General features: G+C 41.0%; 1 protein-coding gene across 1 annotated transcript in view; it reads right to left on the bottom strand.

Moving 5' to 3' along the window:
- MEI4 (meiotic double-stranded break formation protein 4) overlaps nucleotides 1-6,804 on the bottom strand; it is a 240,002-nt gene extending 233,198 nt beyond the window's left edge. Inside the window, exon 1 of the mRNA XM_055534844.1 lies at nucleotides 6,630-6,804. Within this exon, the coding sequence (XP_055390819.1) occupies nucleotides 6,630-6,651 (22 nt within the window). The 5' untranslated portion in view covers nucleotides 6,652-6,804. The remainder of the gene's footprint in view (nucleotides 1-6,629) is intronic.
- Nucleotides 6,805-16,408: the final 9,604 nt, after the last annotated feature.

Below are 16,408 nucleotides of genomic sequence, written 5' to 3'. Positions count from 1 at the left end.
AATAAATGATACACTTAAGAACCCACTTCAGAACATTTCCTTAAAGTCAATTTGATTATCAGCCCCAAGAAATTGCATTTCAATATATTTTGTTATATTTCCAAAGTACAAGAGGTATAGGAAAAGACATACACAAAGTAAATGCCCAGAAAATAAAAAGAAAGAAATAAATACTAAGAAATCTTTGATTCTGATATCTGATGTTCAGATTTGAAACCTAAATAAAAAGTTAGGCAAAATATTTTACATAGTGCCACCAAAATAACTAGAGGATAATTAAAGTAAATTTTATATTTGAGGAAAAGCAAAAGAAAACTTGATAGCAGACACAGCCTTCTAAAGATCTATAATTAATAAATTACTTTACTCCCTTGATGGATAATCTGTAAGTATAGATAAATATAATAACAGGGATAATATTAAGCCTTCATCTAAGGCAGCTGTTCATACAACAAGTGAAAGTTGTGTCCGACTCTTTGTGACCCCAGGGACTATATAGTCCATGGAATTCTCCAGGCCAGAATACTGGAGTGGGTAGCTGTTCCCTTCTCCAAGGGATCTTCGCAACCCAGGGATGGAACCCAGGTCTCCTGCATTGCAAGCAGATTCTTTACCAGCTGAGCCACCAGGGAAGCCCTGTTCATATGACATGTGACACTTTATCAGCAGAAATGGGGAGCATGAATGTGTGTGGCGGTGGGGGAGGTGGGCAGGTGGATCTATTCTCTATATTTCCAAGCAAGGAATGATGAAGTACGGACCTTCTCATAATCTCTGGAGGTAGTAAGCCTTCCAGGTAAAATTATCATGTTCATACACTTAGCAGATAACACAGGAGAAAAGAGATTCTGTCCTAGGCACGCCACCTTTAAACAGATAAAGCTGGTAAAGGAACTCAGAAACCTGCTGTCTGAGGGACAGAGGAGTAAAATGTAAACTGGGCTTGTTCCATGAAACCCCAAGGAAGCGGACAAGGATGGGAGGGGAAGTTGTGGATACATATTCTGTCAGATGTGTTAAAGACTGAGAGAGAGAGAGCTTTAGGAGGAGTGAGTTCCCTGTTGTGGGAGGTATTCAAGCACAGAGAGAGATGACAGGCATGGAGCAGAATGCACCCAAACTTTGAAAATTAAATGGATCAGGACCACTTTCACCTTGAGATCTTGTGATTATAAGAAACAGAAACCATAGCCACTGACATGGGGAGACTTAAAAGTCATTCAGTGACAGTGATATACAATAGATGCCTTTGCAAAAGTGTTGAGGACACGGTACCCATGAGGGTCCAGGCGGAAAGCTTTTGGTACCTCAATCTGGGTAATGTGAAGGAGCGCTTAATAAAGAGCTACTTCCAAAGGTGCAGGCAGCCTAAGGGGGAAACACAATGTGCAGGGGACCAGAAACAACAGCAGAGGCCAAGGGCATCCTCCACTTCCCTTGGATCTAAAGGGAAGAGAGGAGGGGCAGTTACCAGGACTGGGAGAGAGACCTGCGGAGGACAGGCCCACCAGGCAGAAGCTGTGACCCTCCATCCTCCAGCATCATCCTCATGACTGTAGGCGGAGCAGGGGCTGGTGTGGGACCTGCAGGGTGGTGGGGCAGAGAGATCTGGGAGGCCAAACGAAGACTTCCAGCACAAATGCCAGCAAAGCCATGGAAAACAGGGCAAACAGGAAAGTCCTAGACAAAGGAAGAGGCTGGACTGCCTTCTCTCTAGGTCCTTTCCAAAGAGAGCAACATGCCTTTTCAGTGGACACAGTGAAAATGAGAGTCACAGACCGAAGTTTTTTTACCATCCTTGTATATACAGTGCTGTTTCTTTCTGATTCTCCAGGCATTCGCTGGGATTTGTTTTCTGAACTAAGAACTAAGCTGCAAGGTAATTACTCGACCCAAAACAAAAGTGTGGCGCTAGTGGTAAAGAACCTGCCAGGAGAGGTAACAGAAGAGGTTTCGAGCCCTGGGTCAGGAAGATCCCCTGGAGGAAAGCATGGCCAACCCACTCCAGTATTCTTGCCTGGAGAATGCCCATGGACAGAGGAGCCTGGGGGGCTACAGTCCATAGGGTCGCAAAGAGTCAATCAGAACAGCACAGCACAGGACCTGAAAATCTGAATATAGAACCATCTAGCCTAATGTTAGGTGATTTTCCATCTGATAACCTGGCTACTCATTCCTTCATTCACCAGATAAGTTTAATGATCTCCTACTGGACAGGTGCCGTGCTGGACCTGGGGACTCAAATGCCAACAAGAGAAGTCCATCACTGCCTTCACTGAGCTGTCAGCTAACTGTCAATCATTCCAATCTACAACACCTTCTGTTCAGTAAAGGAATCTCAGAAGTGCTATGGATCAGAACTGCAAACTATGACCCACAGGCCAAATCTGTGTGGCCTTGCTTCCATCAGCCATCTTTTATTGAAATACCCATGTCCATTAGCCTATGTGTGGTCTATTGCTGCTTTAGTGCTACAACCTCAGAGTTGCTACAGGAGGACTGCAAAGCCTGATATATTACTAACTGGTCCTGTACAGAAGAGTTTGCCAACACTTGCTCTAAGTAAAACCTAATGCTTTAAGAATAAATATATTAAAGGAAACATATTGTCACTCATCAAACATCCCTGGGTGTCCTAGCTACAAACCAACTCATGAGGGAGGTTGGCTTTCTGCCAAGTTGCATTTCTACTGTTGTAAGTTTTGTTTCTGTATTTTTTTCTTCTTTCATTATAAAGGCAGATAAAAAAATGTCACATGGCTAATGCCTTCTATTAACAGCTAACTCTGTTCAGAGGATGTTCACATTCTCTTATATTGTATCTAGTCTTTTGAATGATCAGAGTTCTTCCATATAATGGTAGGCCCATTTTTCCAACGATCCTTTTCGCTGAATCACACCAAACAAGTTTTGACAGGGGTGATTTTAGGCTATCTTTTAAATTGAACAATAAAATTGATTGTAAAAGCACTTAGCCAACACTCAAGCGCTATATAAATGCAAAATCATAGCAGCAATAGTACCTTCACTTCCCTGCAGAGAGAAACAGGAGTGGATCCTTATTCCCCAATCATTTGACCCACAGAGCATTAAAATTTTAAATGTTAAAAAAAAAAAAAAAACTAGCTTTCATTGGCCATTACCAAGATTTCCTAATATGAAGTGACAGGATCTGTGCCGGTTGTGGTTCCTCCGAAGGATGTTAAGAGGCTCAGTGGTGGCTGTGGCTGACCATTGATTTGCCACTCCCCAAGCCCTTTTCATCCCCTAAATGGGAATCAATGTAGCATGAATAAAATTAATCGGCCATTTAGTTCATATTTAGTCACTATAACGAAGCAATAGCTGGCTTGAGAACGATCTTTGCCAAGCCTTGTTTCCTGAAAGTTTCCCCATCCACTAACCATAATGCACATTTCAAGTGTCAAGAGAAAGGAGACTTGAGTCCACCAGTGAACTCAGAACCAAGAATGAGATGGTAACAGGAGGCAGCATGGAGAAGGCCTGGCTGATCTGGTAATAAGAGAGGTTTCTGTTAAGTACCAGCTTAGACAGTCTATCATTGAAAACACCTTCCTTGATATCCTTAGATCAAGTCATTTCCCTCCAATACATAGCTCTTAACACACCATACTCCTGTATCACACTTGCAGGTGGGTCATTCCTAACTTCCTTGGTCCTTTGATGGCAATGATCCTCAGTGAGTTCCACTGAGCTCCTGACCTGCCTGTGCAGGGCAGAAACTGCTACAGCGAACCTACAATAAGCATATATATATATATATATATATATATAATATATAATTTATATATATAATATATATTCATATATAATTATATACAATTATATATTATATATATATAATATATTATATATAATATATATTAGCTGGCTGACCTGATGAATGAATAGATAGGTAAGCAAGCTGTATCCTAGGCACTCCGATAGCATGTAAGAATACCCTGGTCATTCTATGATATGCTCCTCAAAACTAATGGCCCATGTCTTCCTCCTGTCCTGAGCTAGGCTCTATAAAGATGCACAAACTGAATACCAGCTCCTGGTATCCTCACCACCAAACTACCTCCTCTCTGCTCTTTCACTCTCTTCTTCTGTCCTAACTTCTCTTGATATATAATCATAACCAAGTTGCTCCCAGCTGCAAAAAAGAAAAAAAACAAAACAAAACAGTATCCCATCACCTCCACCTCACCTAGCTGTTCTTACAAAGGTTGAAAAAGACAAACCTGATGCCTACTTGCAAATTCTCTTCCCATTTCTCTGCAGACCTCACTCTAAAAACCATGCCTCTATTCTTAAAATGCTCTGCTCTGACTTTAGTGCCACTATTCCTCTGATTCTTCTTCTATACCATACCCTGTCAATTCTATAATTGAATATATCTAAAAACTGATCTTCTTCCTCAAACCATTAACACCTCTTGTCTTTATGGTTGAATCAGTCTTCTGCCAGACCTCTCGGTTCCGTCCAATCCATTCTGCACAGGGAAGTCATAGGTTCACCTCAATAATGCTCCAAAGTAATTTCACTGGTTCTATTACATTGTGACTCTGGCCCTCACCTTCAAGTGCCTTTGTACCGCAGAGTTTAACCTGCATATGACAAATATAGGCCCCATGAAAGAGCTGTTCTGTCTGATCTTCACCACAATATCCAGTGGACTCCTGACATCTTTATATATGTTAAAACATATTCAAGGTAATGTTTTCTAAATCTTGACAAGGCCTCCAAAATACTGGTTTTGGAAGGCTGGTTACAAATACTGGTATTCCCATCATTACTCATGAGAAAAGAGCAAAAATCTTACTCAGAGTCATCAATTTGTGTTCCTGACCATCACTGCCGGTTTCTCTCTTAATTTTGTCATTTGTGGTCCATATTCCTGCTCTGAAAGTCATCCAGATTATGCATGTTCCAAATTATACAGGCTCTTTATTGCACTTGATCTAAAGACTTACGTCTAAAGCAGTAAGTCTTCCCAAATATAAACAAATAGGATAGTTGCTAACACAATTTTCTGCCAAGTGACTGAGTCTCACTATAGCCACATGAAACACTGTAAATCTCTTGATTTTAAGTAGAAAAAAGGCAGTTGCAAACAATCCCAAGAAAGTGATCAATGTGTGTAATTAGAGACAAATATTGCTCTTGAAAAATATGCCCTGCTCAGGAACACGGGCCAGGTTATGAGATTTTCTACATTATGAGCATTTTATGAATATTAAATAACAGTACATGTCTTTATAATCTATGGCTCCTGATGACCACAAGTCCAAAATGTGTTTATGAACTTCCAGCCCATGAAGCTATACAAAGCCTTTCATGATTCAGTACAAACCACTGGTCCCATCTTACTGGCTGCCACTTTTATTAGATGTTCAACTTACACTGAAACACTGTCTCCTCCACATATGCTTGCCTTCCTGCCTTTACTCTTAACATCCTTTTCATTTGCAATGTATTCCCCACTTCTACCTCTATTTCCTAAATATCTGGTACCTACGGCCACTGTCAGGGTACCACCTCCTCCAGGGAGCCATCTGCCCCGCAGCATTTTATTTGAATCTCCTAATGAAATCCTACCCTGCCCCTGAATGTTTCCTACCTAACTCTACATCTATCTCTATCCCAGGCCTGGGAGGTCTTTCAAGGAGACCATGTGTGTGCCATCTCTGACATCTACAGCACCTTACATCAGTTCAGTTCAGTTCAGTCACTCAGTCGTGTTCAACTTTTTGCGACCCCAGGAATTGCAGCGCGCCAGGCCTCCCTGTCCATCACCAACTCCCGGAGTCCACCCAAACCCATGTCCATTGAGTCAGTGATGCCATCCAACCATCTCATCCTCTGTCGTCCCCTTCGCCTCCTGCCCTCAATCTTTCCCAGCATCAAGGTCTTTTCAAATGAGTCAGCTCTTCCCATCAGGTGGCCAAAGTATTGGAGTTTCAGCTTCAACATCAATGAATACCCAGGAGTGATCTCCTTTAGGATGGACTGTGGTTCCTTCAAAATAATGGGGGCTCAATAAAAGATGTGTTGGGGACTTCCCTGGTGGTCCCTGGTATGGCTAAGACTCCACACTTCAACAGAGGGGGGTGGATATCCACCCCTGGTCAGGGACCTAGTTCCTACAAGCCCCAACTAAAGATCCCCAGGCCTCAAGGAAGATTCCACGTGCTGCAACTAAGAACCAGACAGCCAAATAAATATTTTTTAAAAAATAAATTTAAAAATGTGCACAAGGCAGTGATCTACCAACCTCAGCAATGCCCTCCAAACACAGGCATTTTCTCCCCCCAGGAGGGAACCATTTTTTTCTTTTGTTTTGGGGGGGGGGGGCGGTTGGCGGGGGAGGCCGTCAAGCCAGGCTTGAACACGCCTGGAGGTTAGAACACACCCGGGACGCCCACACATTTGGAGGCACAGGCCGGAGTCTAAATCCAAAAGCTCCAGCGCCGCTGCGATCCACTGCATGGAGTAGAGAGACACGTGCCGAGCTCCGCGTAGGGCGGCCCACGGCGCGGATACGAGTCTCCGAACGAGGCCACGCGCCAGGCACGCGAGGAGGCGGAGACAGGGGAGCCGGTGTAGGGCGCCTCCCCACCTACCTTCGGGGACCCCGCACAGCATGGAGGGCTCCACCCGCAGGAAGCCGGTGCAGGCGGGGACGGGGCCGCGGGAACTGGAACTCTGCGACGTGGCGGGCGGCCTAAGGGAAGGTCGCCGGGCGCCGGCTTCCGTCCGCTCTCGGGCAGCGCGCGGGGAGGGCCGGGCCGCGCGCCCCACAAGGCCCCGCGGCGCGCTCGGCCTGCCGCGCTGGGGCCGCGGGGCGGGGGGTCGGCCTGGGTCGGGAGCGCGCTTCCCGGTGCCTGGGTGGGAGCGGGTCGGCCCGCGGCCCCTGCGAGGGTCCGCGCCGCGCAGGCAAAAGCTAAGGCGAGGCCGCGCGCCTCCCCGAGGACTGCGCCCCCCTCAGCTTCGAGCCGGAAGGGGAAATCGAGGCCTCGGAAGAGGAGAACAAGCCCTCGGGGAGACTTCTGGAAGGAGATACGGTGATTCCAGCGGGGGAAGGGGAGCGACTTGGACAGGATGAATTCGAAAACGACTTTTCTTTTCCCAGAAACGAAATTAAACTTGTGTTTCTTCCAAGAAATTGTGGTCATTACAGAATGATGTTGCTCTCTGTTCACCTTTCGCGTCATATGTATTGTCTATTGGGGGAGGGGTGGGGGGTAGGAGCCTTACATCTTACAAAAAATGCTTCCATCATTTCCAGTCCCAGTTCGATTCCAAGCATCCTGAGGACAGATTCTCTGCAGGTTTCTTTGGTGTTACACGCAGTGCTTGATCGCTATTGGGTAGAAATCTCAGCATATATTTATGGTATAAAATAGCGAGCATGTCTACGTGGACATCTGTATGTCTGAATTTAACTAAATGGACAAACCTTTCTTATTAAGATAATACATCTGCATCCAATCCGTTATTGTACATTTCTTTAAAACGTTAAGTATCGTCGTTCTAGCCTTCTGCCCCTTAACGAGAATCAATGCTGTAAAGTCCATTATAATTTGTTTAATATGTTCTTTATTAATCCTGAAGAGGATTTCAGGTAGGCGAAGACAGAATTATCTTGAACTACAAATTAATGAACCCTCGATTACTATTTACTGTATTTGCTGTTCTTTTGGAGACATGTAAATCCAATCATAGTGCTTTGATCACAGACATAATCTAGGGTCACAGATTATGCAAATTTGTCCGTGTTGGTGCAAGTGCGAAACGCTTTTCAGTTCCACTCATTCATTCATTATGCAAATTGGACTGAACTATTATGTGCCAGGCACTAAGCGAGGCATGATCATTGCCCTTTGCAACTGTGCAGTCTGGTAATTAAAACAAATGGGTAAACAAACTATCAAGATATAATGCAAGCACTGAAATTCTATTGGAAAACTGCAGAGTCAGTTTTAAAATTTTATCCTTTCTCACCAAACCATGGGTAAGTATCTATTAACCCATTAATCTGACAAACATTTACCGTTTTTTTTAAGCTTCTGAACATGGAGTGGTTATGGATTTTACAAAAAAGTATAGTAGAAAATAACTTCCATGAAAATTGTACAAGTTTTCATACCGATTTTTGTCTTACTCATCCCTGCTGCTGCTGCTACTGCTGCTAAGTCGCTTCAGTCGTGTCTGACTCTGTGCGACCCCATAGATGGCAGCCCACCAGGCTCCCCCGTCCCTGGGATTCTCCAGGCAAGAACACTGGAGTGGGTTGCCCTTTCTAGTGCTAGTATATAATACGTATGTAATAAGTCATTATTAAGTGTTTGGTGAATAAAAAATAAATGTATCTTAAAACATTTAATTTGTGCTTTTTTGCATTGGAGAAGGAAATGGCAACCCACTCCAGTGTTCTTGCCTGGAGAATCTCAGGGACGGGGGAGCCTGGTGGGCCGCCGTCTATGGGGTCGCACAGAGTCGGACACGACTGAAGCGACTTAGCAGCAGCAGCAGAGACTTTTCTATAAATATTGTGATCTGGCTGTGTGTACCAGAGCCCAAACAACTTTTCTAAACAAGTTTATAAAGACCAAAGAAAGGTAAAAATGTACAAAAAGGCACCTGCAGTATCTTAGCTCTTATTGTTCATTGCACTTAAATGTAGCGTATTTGAAGGGGGCTTGAGTAGAACGTCAGAAAATCATGCTTCTCTCATGTAAGGTTTCAAGATAACAAATTCATTGATTGCCAATCTGTACATAAAAGAGGAAATTGTTAATGGCAGCTACAAATTTTCAAGGTCCAAATAAAAATACAAAGGAAAAATGGTTTACCTCTGTGCAAAATATGAAACTTTAGATGGAGGAGAATATTAAGTTACTACCAGCCAGTTTAATATAAATTAAAATAAGTAACTGGATAAAAAAGTACAAAAGATGTAATCAAGGAACAATGCTAATTTTTAAAAATGGGTTCATGTTTCTTATTTTTCATGATACGCTATTTTTTTTTTTTTTTCTTGGCCACACTGGGAGGCCTATGGAACTTCCTTAACCAGGGATCAAACCTATGCCCCTTTCAGTGAAAGTGTGTAGTGTTAACCGTTAACCACTGGACCACCAGGGAAGTCCAACAATACTGAATTTTAAATAGCTGTTTTAACCACAAAGAACAGAAAGTAGAATATCTGATAAAATGCCAAATGAGAATGTAAATCATATTTTTAAAATATGATTTAAAAATGTTGTTTGATTTCATAAAGATTTGCATTTTTTAAAATATACAATTGTGGCAATGGTAGTAAACTGTTCTATGAAGAAATAGATAAACTTCAATTATTCCTAGACCAACACCCATTTGTTGTTGTTAATTTGCTCAGTTGTGTCCAACTCTTTGCAACAACCCCATGGACTGCAGCACACCAGGCTCCCCTGTCCTTCACCCTCTCCCAGAGTTTGCTCAAACTCATGTCCATTGAATAGGTGATGCCAAAGAATCATCTCTCTCATCCTCTGTCATCCCCTTCTTCGCCTATCTTCAATCTTTCCCAGCTTAAGAGTCTTTTCTAATGAGTCAGCTGTTCACATCAGGTGGCCAAAGTATTGGAGCTTCAGTTTCAGCATCAGTCCTTTCAATTCAGGATTGATTTCCTTTAGAATTGACTTGTTTGATCTCCTTGTAGTCCAAGGGACTCTCAAGAGTCTTCTCCCCAACACCACAGTTTGCACCCTTTTACACAGGAAAAATTAAGCTCCGGGTTCAATTAGGTAGTTCAGGAAACATATATTGTGTCCAAAGTACAAATAAGAAAATGCTTATTCTCGGTGATCCTGCCATGTGGCAAGGGAGCAAATTTTACCATCAAGACTAGCAAACACTGAACATACTGTTCTAGGTAATCATGGATTGTCTAATTTAAGTCATCCTCACAAAATTTTTAGAGGGACAGTACTGTTTTCCAGTCTTATTTTTACAATGAGGAAACTGAAATTAAAATTTATATTGGTTAACTCATCCAAAGATATTTAGTTAGTAGATGGTCTTACACAAAAATTCATAAACTTCATCCCTTCACTCTAGCACATCCAGGAAGCCAGCTAAGACTCTGTTTAGCTGCTGTTCTTTAATTCTATCCCCTGTACAGAGTATTTCATCCACTAGTATTTTAATATTCTCAGCAGTATCTGAGGCAGTGAACTGTGCAGCGCTTTTAACCATTCATCAGACTTCTTGGACCTCAGTCTCTTGGTTAGACCTGATCACTTCCACATCTATTTTAATTTTATATTGGTATTTGTCATCACTCACTCTTCTGTGCCCCATATTTTATTTAAATTGATCTAAGAGCATGCAATGGCACCCCACTCCAGTACTCTTGCCTGGAAAATCCCATGGACTGAGGAGCCTGGTAGGCTACAGTCCATGGGGTCGCTAAGAGTCGGACACGACTGAGCGACTTCACTTTCACTTTTCACTTTCATGCATTGAAGAAGGAAATGGCAACCCACTCCAGTGTTCTTGCCTGGAGAATCCCAGGGACAGGGGAGCCTGGTGGGCTGCCATCTATGGGGTTGCACAGAGTCAGACACGACTGAAGCGACTTAGCAGCAGCAGCAAGAGCATAACATAATTTTCAGCAGATTACGATCTCGTGGTTATTAAAATTAACATTATTCCACAAAATTCTACATACTACTATCTTTAATAGTTCAACTACTGTTAACATAAAATTAGTAATTTGTATTGTCATGTATATAATTATCAGTTATAGTCCAGAATGGCATCTTGCAACTTTTCCCTCATCTTTGTCAATATGATTGGTATCTTTGCTTTAAGAAGAATAAAACCTTGGGACTTCCCCTGAGGGTCAGGGGCTAGGACTCTGTACTCCCAATGCAGGAGGCCTGGGCTTGATTCCTGATCAGAGAACTAGATCCCACAAGCCTCAACTAAGAGTTCTCATGCTGCAACTAAAAATCCCACACGCCACAGTGAAGACTGAAGATGCTGTATGCCCCAAGTAAGACCTGATACAGCCAAACAAATAAATATTTGAAAGAAGCAGAGTAAAATCCATAAAAGTTTCCAACTGTTTAAGACCACTCACAGTGAAAAGTGTTAGTCAAAGTGTTAGTTGCTCAGTCGTGTCCGACTCTTGCAACCCCATGTTAGCCCTCCAGGATCCTTTGTCCATGGAATTCTCCAGGCAAGAATACTGGAGTGGGAAGCCATTCCTTTCTCCAGAAGATCTTCCCAACCCAGGGATCAACCTGGATTTCCTGCATTGCAGGCAGATTCTTTACCATTGAGCCATCAGGGAAGACCTTAAGAACATTAAACTATGTCAAATTCAGGAAAAAAATTAAAAGTTTCTTAAAAAGCATTTAATTTTGTATTTTAGAGTTTAGAATTCTAGAAAAGAGGAAAAATTGAGAACATTTTCAGATAATCTCACTATTCCTTTCTTTAACATAAAGAAGAAAGGATATATCTCTTTTTAATATACCTAAAATTACATATTGTAAAAATAATTATTCCAAAAATTAGAAAATGTTACTGTGCCTAAATGATTATATTTGAAAAGAATTTTTAAAGTATAAGACATCATGAGAAACGCCGGGCAGAATTAAGCACAAGCTGGAATCAAGATTGCTGGGAGAAATATCAATAAACTCAGATATGCAGATGACACCACCCTTATGACAGAAAGTGAAGAACTAAAGAGCCTCTTGATGAAAGTGAAAGAGGAGAGTGAAAACTTTGGCTTAAAGCTCAACATTCAGAAAACAAAGATCATGGCATCCAGTCCCATCACTTCATGGCAAATAGATGGAGAAATAAAGGAAACGGTGGCAGACTTTATTTTGGGGGGCTCCAAAATCACTGCAGATGGTGACAGCAGCCATGAAATTAAAAGACACTTACACATTGGAAGAAAAGTTACAACCAACGTAGGCAGCATATTAGAAAGCAGAGACATACTTTGCCAACAAAGGCCCATCTAGTTAAGGCTATGGTTTTTCTAGTAGTCATGTATGGATGTGAGAGTTGGACTATAAAGAAAGCTGAGTGCCAAAGAATTGATGATTTTGAACTGTGGTGTTGGAAAAGACTCCTGAGAGTCCCTTGGACTGCAAGGAGATCCAACCAGTCCATCCTAAAGGAAATCAGTCCTGAATATTCATTGGAAGGAACTATGTTGAAGCTGAAACTTCAATCCTTTGGCCACCTGATGGGAAAAGCTGACTCATTTGAAAAGACCCTGATGATGGGAAAGATTGAAGGCGGAAGGAGAAGGGGACAACAGAGTATGAGGTGGTTGGATGGCATTACTGACTCAATGGACATAAGTCTGAGTAAACTCCAGGAGTTGGTGATGGACAGGGAGGCCTGGTGTGCTGCAGTCCATTGGATCACAAAGAGCTGGACACAACTGAGCGACTGAACTGAACTGAACTGAAGACATTTTTATTTTGAGTTCACAGAAAATCTTTGGCTTTAAAAGAAACACTGAAAAACAAAGCAAAAATCTGTTTGTAAAATGAGTGATTCTTTTTCCTGTGAATACTATTTCCTAATTTATGTGATTGTAAACTCAATTTGTTTCTCCCAGCAGTCTTGATTCCAGCTTGTGCTTCATCTAGCCCAGCGTTTTGCATGATGTACTCTGCATTAAGTTAAATAAGCAGGGTGACAATATACAGCCTTGATGTACTCCTCTCCCGATATGGAACCAATCTATTGTTTCATGTGCAGTTCTAACTGTTGCTTCACGATCTGCATACATATTTCTTAGGAGGCAGGTCAGGTGATCTGGTATTCCCATCACTTTCAGAATTTTCCACAGTTTGTTGAGATCTACACAGTCAAAGGCTTTGGCATAGTCAATAAAGCAGAAGTAGATATTTTTCTGGAACTCTCTTGCTTTTTCAATAAGCCAATAGATGTTTGCAATTTGATCTCTGGTTCCTCTGCCTTTTCTAAATCCAGCTTGAACATCTGGAAGTTCAAGGTTCACATACTGTTGTAGCCTGGCTTGGAGAATTTTAAGCATTACTTTTACCAACTTAGACAGCATATTGAAAAGTAGAGACATTACTTTGCTGACAAAGGTCCATCTAGTCAAAGCGCTGGTTTTTCCCATAGCCATGTATGGATGTGAGAGTTGGACTATAAAGGAAGCTGAGCGCCAAAGAATTGATGCTTTTGAACCGTGGTGTTGGAAAAGTCTCTTGAGAGTCCCTTGGACTGCAAGGAGATCCAACAAGTCCATCCTAAAGGAAATCAGTCCTGAATATTCATTGGAAGAAGGACTGATGCTGAAGCTGAAACTCCAATACTTTGGGCACTTGATGTGAAGAACTGACTCATTGGAAAACACCCTGATTTTGGGAAAGATTGAAGGCAGGAGGAGAAGGGGATGACAGATGAAATGGTTGGATGGCATCACTGACTCGATGGACATGAGTTTGAGTATGCTCCAGGAGTTGGTGATGGATAGGGAAGCCTGGCATGCTGCAGTTCATGGGGTCACAAAGATTTGAACATAGCTGACTGACTGAACTGTACTGAAACTCAATTTTTAGCATTCTTCATTTTCTCCAAGGAGCATATTAGTGAGTTTTTGTGCTTTTTTTAGATTGAAAAGTTTCAATTTTATCACTTGAATTAATGAAAAGATATACAAAATAAATTAGACTAATCCAGCAGAATTCTAAACACCACAGAAAGCCATTTTAGGTCTGTTAGGAAATAAAGTTGCTCTATTGTGTTATCAAGTATAAAAGAAGCTTGGGCTAATCTTGGAAATCACTTAGGTATGTTAACAATTTGGAAAAGCCATTTTAGAGGCACCATATATAGAAAGCTTTCTGGGAAGTGAAAGGGAGCTTGCTGAAGTGCAGACTCCTCAGTTCCTATGGATTTATTGTGATTTTCTGAAAGGCTAGGTAACAGATGCTAACAAAGAACAGTAAGGCATAATAGATACTATGAAAAAAGATGTATTTCACTTTTAAAGCATTAATTTTATATAAAAGACATATAGGAATTAGGCAGAAATATCAAGGAATACTCAAAATGAATGCTGGTAAGCTCAACCATTAAAAATGCAAACAAAATTAATTTAGTAATGGTTAGCATTTTAAAGTGACAATATTTTGATCTTATTTAATAACAGGAGTATTAATCTGTGTCAAACACTCTGGATAAAATATTATGTTAAAGAAAGGAGCAGTGAGATTATCTGAAAAAAATTGTATTCAGTAGAGCAGTGGAAAATCTACCAGTTGAAGAGTGTAGTGTCTAACTATAGTTGCAATAGTAAGAAATGGAAATTGTACATTTCAAGATGAATATAAAAGTAGTATGTATTATCCATAATTTCCTTTTAGTAGTTTCTGGGTGTCTCCTATATACTTCCAGTTATAGCAATGAGAGTAAATAATCCCCCCAATTTGGTCTTAACACTCAACTGCTGTCACATGAATTGCTACCTTTGTGTAGCTGCTGCCTAGCAATACATTACTAGACAAGACAGATATTTTAGAATCTAAATCCGGATATTAACTTAGCAAGTTTTTCATTTCTCATTAATTTACTTTTTTAAGGTGAAAAAATTTTAATTCTGTTATTGGTTTAGTTCTTTATTATAATCTGGGCACATTTCATCTTAGGGGAGTCTCCAGAACTTTTACCCAACAATGTTCGAAAGATGGTTCCACAATATTTTAACATTTCTAGCTATCAATTATTTTCTATATCCCTAAATAAGACACTCTTGCCACCCTTACCACCAACACTCCTCACCACCATGTGAAGAGATAACTTGAAGATGGCTGTCTGCACACCAGAAAGAGCACTCTTCCCAAACCACTAAGCCAGCCCTTTGCTTTTGGATTTCTCAGCCTTCAAAACTGTGAGAAATAAATTTCTATGCTTAAAAAAAAAAAGAAAAAGAAATGGAAACTGCTTGAGTATGAAAGTCAAGTATTAAAAATACTGAGAAGAAGAGAAAAACTCATCCCTTATATTGTTTTATCTAGCAATACATCTGATTTATCCTTAATTGAGATGGCTTTCTCTTTCTCTCTCTCTTTTTTTCTTTTTTACATTGATAGGAGGCATAGAGTGTAGAGATTATGGGCATGACTATGAACTAAGACTGCCTGGTTTCAGTTTTTAGTTTTGATTCTTAGCAAGTGACCTAAGGCTTCCCCAATAGCTCAGCAGTAGAGAATCCATCTGCAATGCAGAAGATGCAGGAGTCATGGGTTCAATCCCTGGATTAGGAAGATCCCCTGGAGGAGGGAATGTCAACCCGCTCTAGTATTCTTGCCAGTGACCCAGGATAAATTGCTTGAATTTAAGATTTTAACTTCTTAATTTATGAAATGGAGATGATAACAATTGCCCTTGTATTAAATGATAATTCATACCAACAGTTCAGTCTGTCAACTGAAAAAAAATGCACAACCTCAAAGTTGGGAACTGTGTTCCATTCAGTAGACAAAACTGAGGACTTAAGCCTGGGACACAGCATCTCAGATAGCTCTGAGAGACTGCTCTGAAGAGGCAAGGGGGAAACCAGGATAAGAAGTTTTTGCAATAAAGATCAGATAGAACATCAAAAAATTACTGTCACTTAAAGAAATCCAGGGATCTCAAGTTAAGGAATTTAGCACTTTTCTATGCATAGGAAGATGCAAGAGTCCAGGCTCACTGATATCATTCCTTTGATTTGCACCTCAGCGCTATGGGGCCAGTATCTTATGCTTTCTCATCCCAAGTCTTCTCTGGTGCTTCAGGACTGGGGCTGCAGCAGGTAGATGTAAGGCATCTTGCCTCCATCCTAAGTTCCATTAAGGCTTTCTGTCAGGGTGGTTGTAATGTGATGATCTGATGGCTGCAACATTCTTTGTTTACTGATATGGCAGGCAATATTTTCATTCACAAGTCCTTAGCACACACTATGTTTTACATAAATATTAGCTATTATTATTACCTGAATTTTGACCTCCTTGCAAACTGATTTTTTTAGCAACCCCACACATATAAGCAAAATATACTTAGCAGCCCCCCAAATATAAACAAAAATAGATTATTACAGTTAATTTTGCTGTGTTTCTCTGACCATCAGCCAGTAAGTATAGTATCTACTATCCATAACAAAACCCTCAATTCTTTTTATCCTCAGTAACAAGAATTCATAAGTAAATTTGGATCTCCTAATAGAACACAAATTTTTCAGTGAATTTTCCCAACCACTTTCCTATGCATTGAGCCTCTCAGAATCCCATAGAAGAACACTGTCTTTGAGCACATCTTTTAAAATAAGATTTGTTATAGAAAGGTGTAATAGAGATTTAAAAGGTATTCCAAC

The sequence above is a fragment of the Bubalus kerabau genome, chromosome 9, assembly GCF_029407905.1.
Source record: "Bubalus kerabau isolate K-KA32 ecotype Philippines breed swamp buffalo chromosome 9, PCC_UOA_SB_1v2, whole genome shotgun sequence".
Classification (NCBI taxonomy): Eukaryota; Metazoa; Chordata; class Mammalia; order Artiodactyla; family Bovidae; genus Bubalus; species Bubalus kerabau.
This window is presented reverse-complemented; position numbering and strand designations above follow the sequence as displayed.